The sequence below is a fragment of the Balaenoptera ricei genome, chromosome 3 (assembly GCF_028023285.1).
Source record: "Balaenoptera ricei isolate mBalRic1 chromosome 3, mBalRic1.hap2, whole genome shotgun sequence".
NCBI lineage: Eukaryota > Metazoa > Chordata > Mammalia > Artiodactyla > Balaenopteridae > Balaenoptera > Balaenoptera ricei.
In genome coordinates this window covers 149874059-149891283 of record NC_082641.1, presented here as the reverse complement: position 1 = coordinate 149891283, position 17225 = coordinate 149874059, and the positions used below count along the sequence as shown (strand labels likewise).

The 17225-nt window shown below is 40.1% G+C and overlaps 1 protein-coding gene across 4 annotated transcripts in view; it reads right to left on the bottom strand.

Annotated features, from left to right (window-relative positions):
• The window catches only part of RANBP17 (RAN binding protein 17), a 322665-nt gene extending 307509 nt beyond the window's left edge, over window positions 1–15156 (bottom strand). For 2 of the 4 annotated variants that reach the window (XR_009502445.1, XM_059917663.1), the window contains exons 1-3: window positions 15028–15081; window positions 5121–5267; window positions 310–400 (exon numbers count right to left, since the gene is read on the bottom strand). Coding sequence is in view for 3 of the 4 variants with exons in the window: in XM_059917663.1 (XP_059773646.1) it covers window positions 310–400; window positions 5121–5267; window positions 15028–15045 (256 nt within the window). In the remaining variant the exon portion in view is untranslated. Of the gene's footprint in view, window positions 1–309; window positions 401–5120; window positions 5268–15027 lie in introns of those variants that run through there. The other 2 variants (XM_059917665.1, XM_059917664.1) reach the window with 2 other exon arrangements.
• Between the last annotated feature and the right edge of the window lie 2069 nt (window positions 15157–17225).

Here is a 17225-nt window from a genome sequence, read left to right as displayed (position 1 = left end):
AAATGAGGATAACAATAGTGCCCATCTCAGAAGTTTGGTAGATAAAATGAGATAGTGCAAATCTTAGTAAATAGTATAGACAATAAAATGCTAGTTATTATTTATTATCAAACTAAACAAATGTTTTTCTGACAACACATTTTTGTATAACACATCGTTGTTTATCACTACATGTGTAAAGGAGACTTGACTATTCATCTTTAAAAATGACAATAAAATAACTTGCATGCCTGTTAACAGTTTAGCATATTTAAAAGCAAAAATTATTTTTAAAGTGCAGTTTGATAAAAAGCATAATAAACCACTTACTGATATCTATTCTTTGTTCAATCGGCAAAGGACTGACTCGGCTAATAAGTTTTGAAAGACATGTTGCTGCAAGGAGTTGAGCATAGGATGTCTGTAAAGAAATACAAATTTTAATAGATTAATCAAAATACTATGATAAGGGGACTTCCCTGGTGGAGGAGTGGTTAAGAATCTGCCTGCCAATGCAGGGGACATGGGTTCGATCCCTGGTACGGGAAGATCCCACATGCCGCGGAGCAACTAAGTCCATGTGCCACAACTACTGAGCCTGCGCCCTAGAGCCAGCGAGCCACAACTAGTAAGCCTGCACGCTCCAGGGCCCACGTGCCGCCGCTACTGAAGCCCGCGCACCTAGAGCCCGTGCTCCACAACATGAGAAGCCACCCAGCTCGCCGCAACTAGAGAAAGCCCGCGCGCAACAACAAAGACCCAATGCAGCCAAAAAAAAATACTATGATAGGAACTTTTCCTAAGCAATATTGGGAATTTTTCTGGTTTTCCAAACTGGCAGATTTACAAGGGATAAAATACACACACACACACACTCACATAAAATCTCTCACGAGGGTGGGGCAGTTGAGCAAGGTATAGGTAGCCTTTTCAAACGGCAAGCAGTCGAGAGGAAAAAAATGATTATGAGCAAGTCCAAATAAAATACAGTTACCATGTCTACATAGTCCTGCATGTTCTGCCCTCTGATTATCTCTTCAAATTCATCTGGTTCCACTCTTTGCTATCCTCTGACCACAACAGCCCTCTTTCAGTTCCTTTCAATGCCTTTCCCACCCTGATCTCCCCACTCCTTCAGATCCATGCTGGTTGTATTCACTCTGACCACCAATTGTCTTAACTTAATAGCGTACTCAATCCTTCAAAATCTGATTCAGTTATTCACTCTACCCCTAGCAATCTCTTGTAAAGATAGTCCTATTTTTTTTTCTCTAGACCAGAGGTCAGCAAACTAAGGCCTGTGGACCAAATCCAGCCTGTTTTTGCAAGGCCCATGAGCTATGTATGGATTTTACTATTTTAAACAGTTGGGAAAAAAATCAAAATAATAATATTTTGTGACATGTGAAAAGTACATGAAATCCAAATTTCAGTGTCCATAAATAAAGTTTATTACAACACAGCCACATGCACATAGTCTGCTTTCAGACTATGAGAGCAGAGTCAAATAGTTAAAACAGCATATGGCACTCACTGCCTCCTACTGCTGCTCAGTGCACTATAAACCGCAGTGATGTACTTACTAACTTCACAGCACCGAGTGCCATAAGTATCACCACGACATGACACGCACCTTATATTATTACCAGTGCATATCTGTTATGTCAAAACAAGAAAAGATAGAAAGGCACTTCAAATGTCTAACTTTTAAGGCACAGTGGAATGTGGATCATTTTGTTATTGAATCAGATAGCAAAGCAATGTGCTTTTTATGCAAGTGTACTATAGCTGTCCTAAAAGAATACAACATATGTTGACCATATCATACCAAGCACTCATGTCAGTATTCCTAACTCACAGGTAATCAATAGTCAGAAAAAAGGAGAAAATTTAAGACAGAATATCTATAACAGTGAAATTTCTCCACAAAAAAAATAAAGTGAGGCTGCAACCGAAGTTAGGTTTTGAAATAGCTCATTTGTTAGCCAAGTAAGGAAAATCACTTACCAACAGAGAGTTAATTAAATCACCATTATTTTATTGCAGTAGCCAAAGTTACACATGCAGAGAACATAAACTTCAGACTACTAGCCTTTCAGAGAGAATAAGGCCCAGATAGTTGAAGATACTAGAGCAACATCAAAATTCAATTTCAAACCAGGCGAATGATCTGGAGGTTCTCCCTAGTTCTTGATGAGTTACAGATGTTACCAACATGTACTGCTCATACTGTTACCGACATTATCTGTTTATTCCAGAAGTCAATGCTAAATTTGAAGTGAATAAAGAATTAATCTCGGGCTTCCTTGGTGGCACAGTGGTTGAGAGTCTGCCTGCCGGTGCGGGCGACACGGGTTCGAGCCCTGGTCTGGGGGGATCCCGCATGCCGTGGAGCAACTAGGCCCGTGAGCCACAAATGCTGAGCCTGCGCATCTGGAGCCTGTGCTCCGCAACAAGAGAGGCCACGATAGTGAGAGGCCCGCGCACCGCGATGGGGAGTGGCCCTCGCTTGCCGCAACTGGAGAAAGCCCTCGCGCAGAAACGAAGACCCAACACAGCCATAAATAAATAAATAAATAATTTAAAAAAAAAATTAATCTCTATGAAGAGTCTGCACGCAATTACTGGTCAGAATATTTTGAAAGAAGTTGAGAAAATACTAATTCTGTACAACCTGAAGTAGTTGCTAAAATGTGCCACAAGTGGTGGTAAAAAGAAAAGACTTAAGTGGACAAATTTACAAAGCTTGTAAAAATGTAAGAGACTAAAGTCTGTGGTTATTCATTTTATTATTCATCAGTAGGTACTTTGTAGTAAATATTTGAATTTATCATGTGTTAATGAATCAGTAGTGTTAACAGTGGACTTCAGGGACTTCCCTGGCGGTCCAGTGCTTAAGACTTCGCCTTCCAGGGACTTCCCTGGTGGTGCAGTGGTTATGAATCCACCTGCCAATGCAGGGGACAGGGTTCAAGTCCTGGTCTGGGAAGATCCCACATGCCACAGAGCAACTAAGCCCGTGCACCACAACTACTGAACCTGTGCTCTAGAGCCCGCGAGCCACAACTACTGAGCCCACGTGCCACAACTACTGAAGCCCGCACACCTAGAGCCCATGCTCCGCAAGAAGAGAAGCCACCGCAATGAGAAGCCTGCGCACCACAATGAAGAATAGCGCCCACTCGCCGCAACTAGACAAAGCCCGTGCGCAGCAACGAAGACCCAATGCAGCCAAAACTAAATTAATTAATTAATTAAAAAAAAAAAAAAAAAGACTTCGCCTTCCAATGCAGGGGGTGCGGGTTCGATCCCTGGTCGGGGAGCTAAGATCCCACATGCCTTGCGGCCAAAAACCCAGAACATAAAACAGAAACAATATTGTAACAACTTCAATAAAGACTTTAAAAATGGTCCACATCAAAAAAAAAATCTAAAAACAAAACAAAAAAACAGTGGACTTCAATTCACTTTCATGAATTCATCTTCAGTTCTGGAAATTTCTGTTAGAAATAGAAGCTGAAAATTCTGACTTGCCCCACTGCACAGTAGTTCAATAGCTTGGCAGTGGTAAAGTTTTACTGCAATTTTTTCTTGCTCAGGACTGAGACGGAAATTTTTCTGAATGAGAAGAACCATTTTTATCCACTATTGTTGAACATTAAATAGCTTTTGAAGTTAGTTTTTGCTTCAAACTTGATAATGTCTCTTAATGAATTCAACCTAAAGTTACAAAATTGTCTAAAAGGCAAACAGTGCTTAGTACTAATGTGAAACTTATAATGCAATAAAGTTAATCTAATCACAACTAATACTGATTGAATCACAAGTAATATCAAGCTGCTTTATATACTTTCCACACGTCAAATATTAAAACAAGTAGCAAGATCTCTATTGCTGAGTATATTTTCTGAGCTCAAACTATATTCCAGCAGCACTTTTTTTCAGACCTTGTTGCAAATGCAAAGGAAATCTCCATATTTCAAAATCCATTTAACTGAGCAATTGAGGAGCCTCCACCTAACCTTCAATTGGAAGTGATTAATCTAGAACGTAATGATATCCTAAAAGACAAATATCAAGAGAAGTTTTAATAGAACTCTATACATGCCTTCTAAGTGATGAATATGCTTAATTAAAATCATATGCTCATCAGCTGATATCAACATTTGGTAGTACCTATCTGTGTGAAGAGACATTTCCAAAGATGAAATTTGTTAAATCTCATTACCGATCAGTATTAACATATGAACATTTGTAATCAATGCTAATGATAGGAAATACTAACTCTGAACCCCAGTTAAGCAAAATGTCATCCCCAAAAGAATAATTCCATTCTTTTCATCAGTAGACTTATACTACAGAAAAACTGTACTCAATTATTATATTTTAAAATTCATAAATAAAACTTTGTGGAAATTTGTTTTCTCTCTTCTAATAGGTATATTTACAAAACATCCTTGATTTTGCCTCTTGGCCCACAAAGTCTAAAATATTTACAATCTGGCCCTTTACAGAAAAAGTTTGTCCACCTCTGCTCTATAGATCCTACAGTTCCCTACTGTAGTGCTTACCATATCATTCCATAGCTCTTTATTTATAGTGATACATCTATGCCTTCCCAACTAAACTATGAGTTACTTTAATGCTTGTAAATAAAGCAGGTAGGTAGTACAGTGCCTGGTTTTACATTTAAATACTTGCTAAATGATGTTGAATGAATGGCTATGAATCTCTAGAAGAGAGGCAGGCAAATGAATCTCTAGAAGAGAGGCAGGCAAGAAGTAATCAGCATTCCTCTGAATCATTCCTTCACATTTCAAAGTTAATTACAATCTGCCTCTCCCACCTAGATTTTTAATTCCAACTTTCTAAAAATATAACTTTTGCCACTGGTAGAAGACATAAAAAGGGGCCAAGAGGAATCAAGAATGTATTTTGATTCATGCCTATTTTCACCTCCTGGCCTCTTCCCTAAGTTTTCTTTCCAGGCTTTCCAATTCTTTAACAGTGAAATAAACTACAGTAAAAAGACATATGGTAATACCTATCAGTTAACCTATATTGCTAACCTACATGCATTCATTAACACTGACATATACCTACCGATCTTTCATTGTTAATCGCTGTTATCAGATACTTACTGTTCCTTGTTCTAATAAAAGTTGACACTTGCTGAGACATTCTGGGCTGTCAATAAGTTCCAGGAGTGCTTTCTCAGCCTCTATTCTTTGTGTAAGATCAGTCCCTATGTAGAGATGAGTACATAATACTTCCAATTCAGCCAAACTCTTAAGAAGAAAAAAAAAAAAATTAACATTTTACTTGAGTGAAAAAAAATAAGGTAAATATATTAATCACAGGAAACAAGGGATGCAAATATCATGTGTGTATTCATCAAATCAATAAATGCTTATTGAGCTACAACTACTTACTAGGGGTCACAGTGGTGAACAAAAAAAGGCAAATCTCCTACCTCTAAATTATTTAAATTGATAGTTCTGTGATGGAAAAGTAAGAGTACAGAAAGAGGAGGACTTGTCTAATCCAAGGGGTTTAAAAAGGCTGGCCTAAAGTATATAGTAACATTTATGCTGACCTGAAAGGGTAAGCCATATGAAAAAGACTAGACAGCAGTTCAGGCAAAGAAACAGCATTTACCAGAGGCCAGAATAGAGCTTACACATTTCAAGGCATTAAAAGGTCAGTATGAATGGTAGACAGACAGCCAGGAGGAGTTGCCAAAAGAAGCTAAAGAGATGGGTAAGGGGAATTATCATGTGCAAGTTGCAGACATTATGCCAATTTACATTCTTTTTCAGATTATAAGAACTTCAATGGTTCCATCTATATAAAAGAAAAGATATAAATATATGCTGATGTGGGTCTTCAGAACTAATGACTCATAGTGCTGCAGGTGAACTATGGTATGATTCTCAGGAACTATGACTTGACCCCATGTTACTTACAGCAGTGTAATGACTAGCTATCATCTTGTAGGCTGTATATTTTACAGATATAAAGAATAATTCATTCTGGCTATCATCAGAAAGAACACAAATAACAAATGTTGGCAAGGATGTGGAGAAAAGGGAACTCTCATACACTGTTGGTGGGAATGTAAAGTGGTGCAGCCACTGTGGAAAACAGTATGGAGGTTCCTCAAAAAACTAAAAGGAGAACTACCTTACGACCCAGCAATTCCACTCCTGGGTATATATCCAAAAAAAAAAAAAAAACCACCAAAAACACTAATTCAAAAAGATACATGTGCCCCAATAGTCACAGCAACATTATTTACAATTGCCAAGATATGGAAGAAACCTAAGTGTCCATCAACAGATGAATGGATCAAGAAGATGTGGTATATATATACAATGGAATATCCCTCAACCATAAAAAAGAATGAAATTTTGCCACTTGCAGTAACATGGATGGACTTGGAGGGCAATACGCTAAGTGAAATAAGTCATACAGAGAAAGACAAATACTGTATGATATCACTTATATGTGGAATCTAAAAAATACAACATACTAGTGAATATAACAAAAAAGAAACAGACTCACAGATACAGAGAACAAAGCAGTGGTTACCTGTGGCGTGGAGAGAGGTAATATAGGGGTGGGGGAGTGGGAGGTACAAATTCTTGGGTGTAAGATAGGCTACAATGGTATGTTGTACAACACAGGGAATATAGCCAATATTTTATAATAACTGTAAGCGAAGTGTAATCTTTAAAAAATTGTATTAAAAATATATAGGGAGGACAAACAAGCCAATTTTAAAAATAAAAATAAAAAAGAATAATTCATTCTGTTTATAAATATAATCTAATCTGAAGATATAGGACACGTGGATAAAATGTGAAAGAAAAAATTCTAAATGAGTTCAGTATTCCTCTCAGCTTCAGAGAATTTTTGTTAAAGGTATCTTACTAAAACTACTTCAGTTTGAACTTAGAGAATTATTCTTTGGAGGACAAAAAAAAACTGGCACAGATTTCAACGTCAGGTGGGCATATGAAGGTAATGGGATATTCATAAAGAAATACTATTTTTTATCCTTTTCTGACCTGAATTTTTATGTGGCAGCCTTACAGCTACACTAGTCTAAACATTCCGTCAAATGCATATATCTTTGCCTAACAGGAATACATAAGAAACACTGAAATGAAACCTCCTCTAGCTCCCTTTATTCTTTCTACTTCTCTCTCCTTAGTTTCTTTATGGCATTTTCCACTTCTCTATCCAGCTCAGAGCCCAACATCTCAGACTAGGGAATTTTTTGCTAGAGCAAAAATAAAAGTACAAAAGAAAGGTTTCAAAAGGATAAAAAGTAGGATAAAGGACGGCAAAAATGAACCACATTTTAAACATTTCCTCTACCTAGATTGGCCCAAGAAGCCCTCGGAGTGCTACTACATACTGTTCATCATATTAAAATGCATAGAAAATTTATGGATCATGAATACATATGAATTCCCATATTTCCTCCAAGGGTAAGAAACACAAAAATGAAAAGAGTTACCTTTTTCCCTCTCGTGACTCATGATCAACCTCAGAAATCTTTTCCTTCATCTAATAAATTTGAAGGGCTAAATTTTAGAGCTGATAATACCCAGAATAATTTAATGATAAACTGATCCTGCTGTCATGCATTCATCTAGGCCTACGAGTCTCTGAAGAAGTAGACTTTTTGAATATAAAAAAGAACAAAGCCAGAAATACTGAGAAAACCTAACTGCTGAAAAACAAAAGGTCAGCTGGGAGGATTAAATGAGTTAGGGCCACATAACTTCTGGCACACATTACACACTATAAACGTTAGTTGTTTATTATTAGTATCACCTAATAAGAATATTGTAATAGGTGGAATTGTATCCTCCTAAAAGATATATCCAAGTCCTAACCACCAGTACCTTTGAATTATTTGGAAATAGCGTCTTTGCAAATCCTTAATTAAGGATCTAGGGATGAGATCATCCTGGATTTAGGGTGGGCTCTAAATCTAATGATTGATAAGAGAGAGGGACATTTGAGATGCAGCGACACAAGAGAAAAGGTCATACAAAGGAGGCAAAGATTGGAGTGATGCATCTACAAGCCAATGGACCATGGACTGCAAGCAGCTATCAGAAACCAGGGACAAAGCATAGAACAGTTTCTCCCTCAAGGCCTCCAAGAAGAGACTAACCCTGTCAGCACATTAATTTCAGACTCTGGCCTCCATTAAGTATAAAAGAATAAATTTTTCTGGGACTTCCCTGGTGGTCCAGTAGTAAAGAATCCACCTTCCAATGCAGGGGACATGGGTTTGATCCCTGGTCGGGGAACTAAGATCCCACAGGCTGCGGGTCAACTAAGCCCGAGCACCACAACTACAGAGCCCACGCACCCTGGAGCTTGCACACCACAACTAGAGAGAGAAAACCTGCACGCCACAACTAGAGAGAAGCCTGCAAGCTGCAATGAGATCCCGCATGCTGCAACTAAGGCCCGACGCAGCCCCCAAATATAAAGAAAATAATAATAAATAAAATAAAATAAAAATATAAAACTAAAATAGCTTCTAAAAAAAAAAAGAATAAATTTTCGTTGTTTTAACCCACCCAGTTTGTGGTAATTTGTCACAACAGCCCCAAGAAACTAACACAAACATTAATATTAATCAATTCAGTGGTACCTAAGTAAATCTATTTGGAAAGATTCTGAAAAAGTTCTGGAATTTTGTCTTTTTTGCTATACTGATTTAGTGAACTCCAACAGAGAACAAGTCTGAAATGTATTTAAAAAGTATTTGTTTACAACAATGTCCCAAATGTCTTTCAAATTATTAACCACCGAAAGGCAGTGCAAGATAAAAAAGGTTTGAACTTTCTCTTAAGAAAGACTGAAACAAAGTGGAAAAAATTAAGTTATTCTTTCACTGTAATGATAACTATTAAATAAATGCCTGGCATACTATTGATAAATCTTTTTAGAGAAAAGGATACATACACAAAGATCCTTACCCTGTTGGAAAAGCATTATCTAAACACTTCAAGTAGTTAAACTTGTGATGACTGCTGAGTGACCAAGCAATCTTCTGATTAGCATTTGATTTTCCAGAAAATCTGTCTATAAAGAGAGACTATTTTTCATAGTGAACTGATAAACTGCATCTTAGTTTTATAAACTGATGTCTGAGAATATGGTTAACATAAGAATGCCTCAGAGAAATGGATCCCTTCTCAACTTGTTGACAAATAGGGTTTGAGTTATTAAAGCTTCTACATGGCTTCATATCACCATAAGAAGCCCATATAAATAAATAACAGGTAAAACAAGTAGAATTGGATATCACCTAACTCCCATCGATAAACCAAACATAAACAGACAGCACCCAACTTCCATAGCCTAGGAGACAATGACATAATCCTGCCTACAGTCTAAATATCTTCCAAGTTATTCTGGACTCATTTCTGCACTTTGCACTTGACATACAATTAACCAGTAAATGATGTGACTTCTTTCTATACAGTAATTCCCATCATGTATCCATCAACAGGTAAATGCCTAGTAAAAGAAGCAAGACAAAAAGAGTATATATTGTATGGTTCTATAGTAAAAGAAAGCAGATCAGTGGTTTCAGGCTGCAGGGGGAGGAGAGAGTGGGAGGAAAGGACAGGGAAGCAGCAAGGGGGGATTACAAAGGAGCATAAGGAAACTTTGGGGGCTGATAGATATGGTCATTATCTTGTTTTCTGAGATGGTTTCACAGTTAATATACTTATGTCAAAATTCATCCAAAAGGACATTTTAAGTATGTACAGTTTATTATTTGTCAATTATACCTCAAGAAAGCTGGGAAAAAATGAAGGTTTTTTGTCCTAGGGAAAAATGTCCCCTAATAATAAAACAATAAATCGATGAACCACAAAAAATTCCCAGCTCAATTAAATTTAAACTCCTTTCTACTACTTCCCTGTATCTTTCCTGCCTTCTGGAATTAAGCTTCTTGACTACCATTAATAGAAAGTGTCTTTATCTTAAAGTTACTCATTTTCCATAAACTCTTTGTTTTTTCCTCCCTTTACTACCTTTTCCTGAGCATACCTGAGGGCTTATTTCTGGGCCTCTTAGTACTCTTCCTTCTACAATGAATTGGATATTTGTTTTAGTGCTTTATAGGTTTACAAAAGTATTTCCATCTTCTATTTTTTAAACCAATTCTAAAAAGTAGACTCCTGTAAAGTACATATTTTTAGCACACCCGTTTTATAGACAAAAAAAAGAACTGAGGCTGAGAGATCAAATACATATATATACACACATATATATATCTACACACACACACACACATATGTTGCTCAAGATAAGAGTAAACGGTCAATTCTGAGCCACATACAAATCTGTGGGCCCCAAGCACATGTTGTCTCCTCAGCACCTTGCCATCTTACCACCCTTTACTTCAGTCATCATGTACCTGCAGGTGATGTCCTAGTCCACACTTTCAACTGTCTATTCACCACCTTTATATTTATCTACAAACTTCTTCTTCTTGGAAATCCAGAAAGATGTTGAAAACAGCCCCAAAATGTCAGGAACTGAATTGAACATATTTCCCACAGATTTTCACATCAAGTGTCCCTTTGTTTTCAGTGGTTTCAGAGGTGTAGACCAGAATCTAGACTTACAATCTTGATGTTATCTTTTACTTTTCCTTCTCCTTAGTCCCTCCTATATAGTTAAGAGTTTGGCCTTGCCCAAAGAAAAAGTCTGGTCTTTGCCCTCAGATTCTGGGAGGTAATCTACGTCTATGATAGGAATGTTTTTGTTCAGGGCGGGGCCGGGGGTGGGGGGGGGGTGTAGCAGACCACACCCCATAGTCGTAAATTGGTGGCTGGCCACACCAAAGACCAACCGTGTGTTTTAGGGTGGGGACTTTAGATTGCTCAGTATCATCTGACCTAAAGACTGAGCTCAATCATGTGGCAACTGACCAGTCTATCAATGACTACATAAAGAAGCCCCAATAAAAACTCCAGAACTCAAAGCTCAGGTGCACTTCCCTGGTTTGCAATACTTGGTGCTTACTACCACACATATATGCTGGGAGACTAACATGTCCTGAGGACAACAAAAGCTTTGTTTGAGAACCTTCCCAGATTCTGCCTTATGTATCTCTTCTTTAATCAGTTTTAATCTTCGTACTTTCCTGATAATAAACTGAGTATGATAGCTTTCAGTGAATTCTGTGAGTTCTTCTGTTAAACTATCAAACCTGAGAGTGGTACTGGGAACCCCCCAAATATGCAGGTGGTGTCAGAAGTGAGAACAGTCTTGCGAACTGTGCCCTCAAACCTCGCGGTTTGGCTAATTCCAGGTACCTACCTAATTTATCACAAAGTCCTACCAATTCTTTTAAAAAAAGACTCAGACTCAACACCTTTACATGATATTCATAGACAGTAGACCAATAGAAGAGTATTTTCCAACTGTGGGCTACAGTGCCCAGGATTTCTTTAGGGGCTTCTTTGGGAATCAGAGTGGAAGCTTTGGAATCTGTCCAATTACTTATTAAGTGACCTCAAGCAAATTACTTAAGTTTTCTAAACCTCACTTTTGAAACTGCAGGTAGTAATATCCACCATCTAAAATAATTGTGAAGATTAAGACAGAAAAGACGAGAGAAAGCTTAATCCAGCTCCTGGCACACAGCAGATCTACACAAATTGTAAATAATCTCTTCAGTTAATTATAAAACACCACATTGGTCTACTGTCTATAGTTTCTCCCATTCAACTCCATACAGGATGATCTTTTCCAAACCCCTTTCTCATCATGTTACCATCGTATTCAACTAGAATAGTTCACAATCACATCTAGATCATATCAGGTAGCCTGGCTGGCTATTAAGCATGACTATAGTCCCAGGTTCTGGAATAATCCTGAAAGCTAAAAAGATCAACCAAACTGCATCTCCTAAATTTTTCCTAATGTTATCTCTTGATTCTCATCAAGGTCCTTCTGTTAAATCTAAAGTGCCTACCTCCTACTTGGTCCCAGAAATATCTTTCCTCACTCTGTCCCCTACCCTCTAATCTGGACTGTCTCCTCTCAGATAATCCAGACCCATTTCTTCCTTTGGGACAGAGTACCCTAACCCACAGCTTTCTAACCAGAATGCGTGTGCCTTGAATGGGTTATAGTACGTCAGGGACATTGATCCCCTTGTCCTCCAGGCAGTCAGGCTTTTGGTTATGAGCAGTTTACGTCAATGAACCACACAATTACCATTTTTTATGTATGCCATGATGTGAAAAAGATTGTGAAGCAGTGACCTAACTTCCCCTTACATAAATCCACTTATTTACTTATCAAAATGGTATAATTTTTCACTAACTACCCTGTTGGGTAGATGACAGTAAGATATTGGTATGAAAGAATGTGGAATCATGAGTTATTAAGACTACTCTAATTCTGTAGCCTTGGGCAAGTCACAATTGTTCTAAGACTCAGTGTCTTCAGGGATAAAATGTATATATGCACATAAGTAGGGGGACTGGCTCCAGGACACCCTGCAGATACCAAACCCCAAAGATGTTCATGTACCTTATATAAAATGGCATAGTATTTGCCTATAACCTCTATACATCTTCTCAAATACTTTAAATCATCTCTAGATTACTTATAATACCTAATACAATGTAAATGCTATGTAAATAATTGTAAATTCAATGTAAATGCTATGCAAATAGTTGTCAGTGTGCAGCAAATGGAAGTTTTTTGGAGCTTTCTGGAATTTTTAAAATATTTTCAATCTACAGTTAGTTGAATCCACAGATGCAAAACTCAGGGATACAGCAAGCCGACTGTATATGCACACCTCTCAAGCTAGTTGTGGGGCTGAACATCTACAACGAGCACGTGAAAATTCAAAATGCTAGGTACCAGTAATCATTAGTAATAAATGCTCCTTGAGTTAACTAGGTAACAATATGATCCATATGCTGAAAACAATTCAAACTGAGAAGGTTCAGAGCTTAATTCTGGCCCCCCAATCATCAGGTCTTTTATTTGTCCAACTCCACTTTTAAGCTTCCCAGAACTGCTGTGAAATACATTCCTAGCAAACCGATTTAGGTAGTTTTGGCATTAGCAGCTAATTTTTCCACCACTACCTAAGTATGAAGAAATCTTCCAGGCTGGGTAATTTACTATTATGCATCATCTTTCCAAGTCTGAAACCGTTCCAAACTTCCACCATAGTTTTTTTTTTTTTTTTTTTTTTTTGGCTGCGCTGGGTCTTTGATGCGGTGCACGGGCTTAGTTGCATGTGGGATCTTCGTTCCCTAACCAGGGATCAAACCTGCATCCCCTGCATTGGAAGGCAGATCTTAACCACTGGACCGTCAGGGAAATCCCCAAAACTTCCACCACAGTTTTTAATTGCCCTCAAGATTTACACCTGAATTATGAACATCTGTTTACCTATTTACAATCCCAAAGTCCTCCCTGTGAAATTCCTCCTGTGAAGATTTCCAAAGGGCATATTTACTAAAGTGGTAATAAATAACATTATTTTGACCTGGAGACCCTTAGAAATGGCAAGGAGTCAAAAGGTAATGTGTCAGGCTTACTACCTCCTGAGTTGTCAATTACTTGATAGGAGAGTGGCTGGTTGAAAAGAAAAGACCCTTTGGAAGAATCAATAATTAAGTAATGAGTCACTGTAGTCACAGGGAATCCAAAGAAATCTACAAAGCGTTGGGACACTTAGATACACTGTCACCATATTATGAGATTGCCTACCTCTCCAAGGTCATCTCCTGCCTCCACAGGCTTCCCTGCTCCCTTCCCTTTTATATGAACCTTAAGCTCCAGCCAAACCGAACTTCCTGCAGTGTGCCATGTTCTTCCACAATTCTTTGACTTGGCTCACACTGCCGTTTTGCCTCTATACCCTTCCCTTCCTCTTCGCCTGGCCAACTCCTACAATTCTTTCAGTATCCACTAGACTGCAAGTTTCCTGAGTGTACAAATCATAAAGTTTTGCTAGAGCTATATCTTAAGGGCCTAGCAAAGTAGGAACTACAATAAATTAGTGGATGAAGAGAAGCTCAAAAAAGCTTGCCTGAGAAGCACAGCAGCTCTGCCTCACTCCTTCCCAACACACACACACACGGTTGACTGCCCCTTTTCAATGTTCCTATGATATCCTGTGATTAATTCTATCATATCATTTTTCACATGTACTATAATTATCCGTGAATTCCATGAGGGCAAGTATGGTAAGATGACGTAATCCTTTATCCCAGAACTTTGCACCGTGCATGAGACACGTGGGGGGCGGGGGGAAGCTCTATAAATGTTTGTTGTATGAATAACTGGATGCATATATGCTAGAGTGCCCGAGAATACGTTAGCCTTCCTCCAGCCCGCGTCCCATCCAGACCATCTCTGCGCTCCTAGCGCGCGTCCTGCCCCCGTTTCCTCCTCCAATGAAGCTGCTGCAGAGCCCTCCTTCGCAACTCCCCATATACACAGCCCCTGGCCGCTCTGGCCAATTAAAGTCCAACTGCTGCGCCCTCCATCGGCAGACCCAGGCCCCCTTCTCGAGCTCCGTACGAACTGTGTGGAGGCAGACGATGGAACCGCGGCCCACGACGCGGCGGGAAGGCTGGTCCGGCCGGGCTCCCACCTGCTAGGGCGCCGCCGAAGCCTCCGTGCGCGCCGTGCGGCGGCACCGGGGAGAGCGGGCTCCCACGCCGCCGGTCCTCAGCATCCGCACCTCCCCCGAGGAGCGAGCTCCAGCCTGGCCCCTGCCCCTCCACCCGTCAACCCCAAGCTCTGCCTGCCCCTTCTTCGGGCCCGGGCCCGGGGTGTTCAGCCCAAGCCAGTGCGTGGGTCCCTGGCCGGGGACGGGGGTTGGGGCTCCGAGGCACCGGCCCGCGACCCCGCGGCCTCCGCCACCAGCCTCGGCCCTCAGTCTCCAGACCCCAGCGTCCCGCCGGGTTCCCGGGGCGGCTGACCGGAGGAGCGAGAACCCGCGGCGCAGAGCGCACTGACCTGAAAGTGCAGCGCCATCTTCCCGGGAGGCGGCGCCAGTCGGCGCCCCGAGCGCCCGAGGGGAGGGAGCGTAGGCGGGCGCCGCAGAAGCCCCAGCAGCCCGCTGGGTCCCTGCGCCACTCGCTAGCTCGCTCGTCGCCTCGGCCCAGCTGCCGTCGCGTTCGAAGCTCCGGACTGGGCGGGGCTGACGGGGCGGGACGGGGTGACGGAGGCGGCGCGCGCGGGGCGGGCCCAAGAGGGGCGGGGCCGGGGGCCAGGAATCTCAACCGCCACCACCCCCACCACTCCTCCCCGTTCTCATGCTTCAACTGCCACAGGTGAGTCGTGACTTCAGACCTCCGGCCCTTGAGGCAACCACCACCACCCAACTGTCAGCCATGACCCCTGGCCTTACATCTCCCACAGACTCTCTTGACCTCTAACCCCTAGAGCATAGCTATTGCCCACGCCTTCTAACTCCCCCATCTCCACAACATTTCTTGTCCCCCAACACCCACTTGCCAATGACAGATCAGCCATAACCTTTGACTCCTACATGCCAGCTGCTGTCCTTGATCCCTGACTCCCAGAACCCAGCTTTCACTTTTTTAAAAACTTTATTTTGGTTAAAATTAAACTGACAGTATCTACTACACATCGTTAAGTTATAAAATTCTAGTTCACTTCTTGTCTAGATTTCACTTAACATGAACTTATATTTTACACTGAATGATTCCATTGGAATGAGAATTTATTTGAGGAGAAGCAGGTCAAAGTCACTCCTTTCTGAAGGAGTTCCTCTTGAAGTTTGACACTTCCAGTTGGGGTCATTGTACTTTAGTGTGAAAAATTCCTTTAATACCTCTTAGAGTTCATGTTTACTAGTGGCAGATTCTCTCAGCTTTTGTTAACATGAAAACGTCTTTATTTCACTTACATTTTTAAAGGATAGTTTTGTTGGGTATAGAATTCTATTTTGGCTTTTTAAATTTTTTTTTCAGCATTTAAAAAATGCCTTTCTCTTGATTTCTGGTTACCATTGTTTCTGTTCAGAAGTTAGCCATCAGTTTGATTGCTGCTCCTCTGAAGGTAATATGTCTCCTTCTCCCACCCCTGGCTGCTTTAAAATTTTTCTCTTTCCTTTGGTCTTTAGCAGTTTGAGTGTGATATAACTCTGTGTGTGTGTGTGTGTGTGTGTGTGTGTGTGTGTTCCTGCTTGGGGTTCATAAAGCTTCTTAAATATGAGATCTAATGGTTTTTTTAATCAATGTCTGAAAATTCCCAGTCAGTATTTCTTTAAATACTGTTTCTGTCCCTTTCTCTCTCTCTTCTCCTTCTGAAACCCCAAGTACATGTGTGTTAAACCTTTTAGAGTTTTCCATATGTCTCATACTCTTTTCTGTATATTTTGTCTTTTTTTCTTGTCATGCTTTAATCCACATATTTTTTACTGACCTTTCACCCAAGTCAGTAGAAACTCTCTTCTGCTGTGTCTGAGCTGGTATACAACCCCTCTGTTGAATTCTTAATTTTAGTTATAATATTTTCAGTTCCAGAATTTTCATTTGACTCCTCCCTTTCCATTCTTTGAATAGATTCCAAGGCTCTGGTGAAATTCTTTATCATTCCTCTATTTTCTTGAACATTTTAATTATATTATGTAAAGCCTGTGACTCATAACTCCAATATCTGAATCAGCTGTGGGTCCTCCTGGCTTTTAGTATTTGGTCCTATTTTTTTCAAGTGTGCCTCAATAATTTCTTATTGAATGTCAGGCAGTGTGGAAGAAAAACTGTAGAGGACGATATCAGCTTTCTCCAAAGAAGGTTTTTTAAAAATTTCTATTGTAGTTGGCAGATAGAATACCAGAGGATAACTTCAATCCTATAAGACTTGGCTTTAGGCTTTTAAATTCAGGTTTATTTCCGTTTTACCCTTATTCCTGGGTCATGGTCCTCAATAGATCTTACAACTAAAAGCCTGGGATGTTTACTAAGACACCTTCACCCTGTTGGCTTGAACTCTTAATCCCTGTCTCCCCATCACTGTGCAGCTGCTAAAATCTCTGTTCGACTCTTTAGATGCTGCTCTTCTGCTGAGTTTCTTAAAGTCTCTCCCTACAGGTATACATCTTAAGAACTGACTGATGATTTGGGGGAAATCTGTACACAGATTTTGGGGCTCACATCTCTGCGGTTTGCTCCTCTCTAGAATTTTGT